This window comes from Artibeus jamaicensis, unplaced genomic scaffold (genome assembly GCF_021234435.1).
Source record: "Artibeus jamaicensis isolate MK-2021 breed Jamaican fruit bat unplaced genomic scaffold, CSHL_Jam_final contig_700, whole genome shotgun sequence".
Taxonomy (NCBI): Eukaryota; Metazoa; Chordata; class Mammalia; order Chiroptera; family Phyllostomidae; genus Artibeus; species Artibeus jamaicensis.
Window position 1 is genome coordinate 11,271,214 of NW_026521930.1, and position 4,015 is coordinate 11,275,228.

General features: G+C 53.1%; 1 protein-coding gene across 1 annotated transcript; it reads right to left on the reverse strand.

Moving 5' to 3' along the window:
- Nucleotides 1-341: 341 nt before the first annotated feature.
- CUNH16orf90 (chromosome unknown C16orf90 homolog) lies at nt 342-3,483 on the reverse strand. Its single transcript, XM_037154665.2, has 3 exons — nt 3,399-3,483; nt 1,236-1,589; nt 342-860 (listed from the first exon to the last, which is right to left on the reverse strand). The coding sequence occupies exons 1-3, from the start codon at nt 3,481-3,483 to the stop codon at nt 673-675; spliced, it is 627 nt and encodes a 208-aa protein (XP_037010560.2). The 3' UTR covers nt 342-672.
- Nucleotides 3,484-4,015: the final 532 nt, after the last annotated feature.

Genomic DNA, 4,015 nt, shown 5'->3' on the forward strand with positions numbered 1-4,015 from the left:
CAGACAGTGAGGGTCACCGAAGTCAGTATGTCTTCCATCCTGCCCCAGCAGGCCTGAGGCCCCAGTGACAGATCAGGAGTGGTCCTGCCCCCAGGGGGCATTGGACTCTATTGAGACACTTTTGGTTGCCACAATTGGGTGAAGGGAGCTGGATGAATAGAGTGGGTAAATGCTACTAAACATGCTGTAGCACACATGATGGCCCCCACCACAGAGAATGATCTGGTCTCAAATATCAACAGGACCAAGGACACAGAAACTTGCTCTCAGAAACACGGGTGCCAAGGGACTGTCTCTAATTGAACTGGCTTGATGACCAAAGGACAGAGATGCATGCAGGCTTTGGCTTTTATTGAGATTAGACCTATGGGCTCCCCTACCTCTTGGGAGCTCCACTCTGCTCAGCCTGGCCCTCCCAGGTAAAGTGGTTGACTTGAGTTGGAGCAGGCTGCAAGGGCATGCCCGGGCTTCTATTTTTTCTGTCCCTCCTTCAGGACCTCCCTCTCCCTCCCCTTGAGTTTCCCTCAAGCCAGAGCCAGGCTGGCCCAGGCTCTGGTGCTGGGCAGCAGCAGGTGTCTCGGTCTGGAGGGGCTACTGGTGGGGCTGAGCCCTCCCTCTCTAGACCTGCCTCCTCTACCACTTCCTGGGTCATTTTCCCCCTCCTGTCCTGAGCTATGAGAACCAGCCCTGGCCCTGGGATCCCTGTGTCCTCTCCATAGGCCCAGAGCGAGTTCTCTTACACAGTGGACATTTGGGCTCCTCTGAGGCCTCCCAGGACCTCTTGGGCCTGAATGCCAAGCCTTCAGAGGTACCAGGCTGGGAGAAGCCACCCTTGGCTAGATCCATGCTGGAACTGGAAGCTGAAGAAAGTGGGGAGAAGAGTCAGGACTCAGGGGAGGTTGCCAGCCTATCTTATCCTATGACTCCCACCCTGAACCCAGCATCCTTCAAAACAGGAGTGGAGGGAATGGGTCTCTAAAGATAATCCATGAGGGAGGGAGAAGGAAGGGGGAAATGTGGTCAAGGTTGGAAGAACCCTCATCTAACCCATGAGGGTTCTTCAGTTTCCCCAAGTGGGGAAACTGAACCCTGGTCCAGAAGTGGGGGAGCTTGTCAATTGTAGAGATGGGACAGAAACCCAGAAGGCTTGGGAGTGGAGAGGGCCTATCTGGGTCCATCTGGGTCCAACCCTTCCCTGGATCTTACCCTCCTGCTTCACCTGGACAGGTGTTCACCTGTATTTCCCAGGCTGTCCCTGGGCAGTTGAGCTTCCAGAAGGGCTGAGTGGTGGCTGTTATCTGGGTTCAGAGTCCCCTGTGGCAGGTCCAGGGGCCAGGCCACGCCCTCAGGCCATGGGAGGCAGCCCTCTGCCAGGAGCCGGCCCAGCCAGTGACTCTCACACTGGCCAGCAGGCAGCACGTGGCTTGGCAGGTAGAGTGGCAGGCCCCTGAGGTGGCGTAGCCGGAAGTTCTTGGGCTTGCTTCCCTGGGCACTGGGGCACTGCTGCTGCTGGACCCCCAGCCCTCCCTCGTAGATGTTGGATGGTGTATCAGGGTGACTGGGGAGTCCTCTGGCCCAGCTTACTGCATCTGCGGAGGGGAAAGCAGGAGGGTGGTGGTCTGTGGGCCACAGCAGCCATGAGGGGAAACAGCCCTATGTTCATGTGATAGTTTCCACACTGCTCTGCTGACCCTCAGCTTACCTGCCTGTCAGTAGGGCTAAATGTCCTGACTCTGGCCTCCCCTGACCCAACATACTACTCCTCTTTCCTCTCCCAGCCAACAGGGAGGTCTGAGAAGCCTTAGCCTTAGCACCAAATTCTCTTTCAGGATTTCAAGCCCTTTTGGCCCCTTTTTACCCCGCTACCCTGGAAAGAGTGAGTATTCTGGTGCCAGTAGAGAAATTGCACAGTGGGTGCAGAATCACAGTCCAGTCACATGTCATGGACCAGTGACCATCTCTCTCCCAAGCATGCATGTCTCTGAGGCCACCCTGGTGGCTTTCGGCCCAGGTCAGGATAAGAGTATATTTTTCTTCCTGCCACTTCTCCCCACAGCCCTGCACCTTCTCTTATGCGCAGCTCAGAGAACGCACAGACCAAGGCTTCCATTGAGAGCCTGTGTGATGGGGGAGGAGTGGCCCAGCCTTCTGTGCAGCAGGGCTTTGCTCTCCCCTGCCTGGGGAGTAGGTCTGCAGGTCTCCCTTGGCAACCAGCTATGTGATGTCACAGGGAAGACTTCCAGCCTTCCTGGACCTCCTGGGTTTGGGGTAGGACGATGCCCAGAACAGGGACAGGGTGTAAGGAGGGCAAGGGAGGGGGGCAGAATCCTAGAGGTAGTTCTAGGTCTCTTTAGCTTGTGACAGGCCACACAAAACAGACTCAGCTCTTGAAGGCTGTCACTCAGTTTCCTCATATGTGGGTGGGAAATGAGGATTAGTGGTACAGACTTAGTGAAACCTGGGTCAGTGCTTTGAGCATGCCGATAAGCTGGTTCTGGGTGACTGGGGAAGTCACAGCTTGTTCCTTTTTAAGAGAGGGAAAGGGAGGGAGAAAAGAAAGAAACATTGATGAGAGAAAGAAACACTGATTGGCTGTCTCCTGGGGGACAGAAATCCACAACCCAGGCACATGCCCTGACCAGGAATTGAACCTGCTTTTCACTTTGCAGGAGGACACCCAACTGACTGAGCCACATTGGTTGGGGCACCTCACAACTTTTTTAACTGTCCATTTTCCCATAAGAAAATGATGTGATATTATATGGCTCATACCAAGTGTGAAGAAAGATTATGAAGGAACTGGAGCCCTCATCTACTGCTGGTGGGAATGTTAAATAGCTCCACCACATTGGGAGACAATTTCTTAAAAAGTTAAACTTTCACTTCTGGCCAAAATGGAGGCATAGGTGAAAACATTGTGCCTCCTCACAAAACCAAGTTTAAAGACAACAAAGTTTTAGTAGCAAATACGCAACCAAAACAGACAGAAAACTGAACTGTACAGAAGTCCGAAAACAACGAACCATTCAGCCAGACCAGTAAGAGGAGCAGAATCAGCTGCTGGCAGGAAGGGGTAGTGCAGGAAAAAGTGGCCAGACTGACCCAGGCACACAGGCGGTGGTTGGCAGATCCCAGGTGTGGGGTGGCAACGGGCGGACCCTGTGAGGGCACAAGGTGGCTGGCTGCCCATGGTCACACATTCACACTCAGATAAACCAGGCAAAGGGAGCGAGCGGTGAGACAGACCATGCAAACCAGGGCCCCAGCGATGAGAATTAAAGCCTAAAAGCACCAATTGGAAAAACTTTCCCAGGTTGAGGTGCTGGGAGAGGCTCCCAGGCTCACAGAGTTCATTGGTGAGACCCACAGGGTCCTGGAGGGTGCACAGGCCCACACACCCAGGAGCCGGCACCAGAGGGACCCAATTTGCCTACAGGAAGCAGCAGAGAGGACCAAAATCCGAGAGTGCAGAACGAACGCCATTGCCCCTCTAACCCCGCCCCCACATACATCGGCACAACCCAGTGACTTGGGCTGCCCCACCCTGGTGAACGCTTAAGGCTTCACCCCTCATACATAACAGGCGCTAACAGACCAAAACAACCTGCTGAAGATCAGCTCAAAGCCCCAGAGCCAATACTTCTAAGCGGCAAAGAGATAGCTAACCTATCAGATGCACAGTTTAAAGCACGGGTGGTCAGGATGCTCACAGAATTGGTTGAATTTGGTCGCAAATTAGATGAAAGAAATGAAGGCTACACTAAGTGAAATGAAGGGAAATGCACAGGGAACCAATAGTGATGGGAAGAAAACGGGGACTCAAATCAATGGAGTAGACCAGAAGGAAGAAAAAAATGACCAAACAGAAAAGAATGAAGCAACAAGAATTCAAAAAAATGAGGAGAGGCTTAGGGACCTCCAGGACATCTTTAAACATTCCAACATCCGAGTTATAGGGGTACCAGAAGGGGAAGAGGAACAGCAACAAGTGGAAAACTTCTTTGAACAAATCATA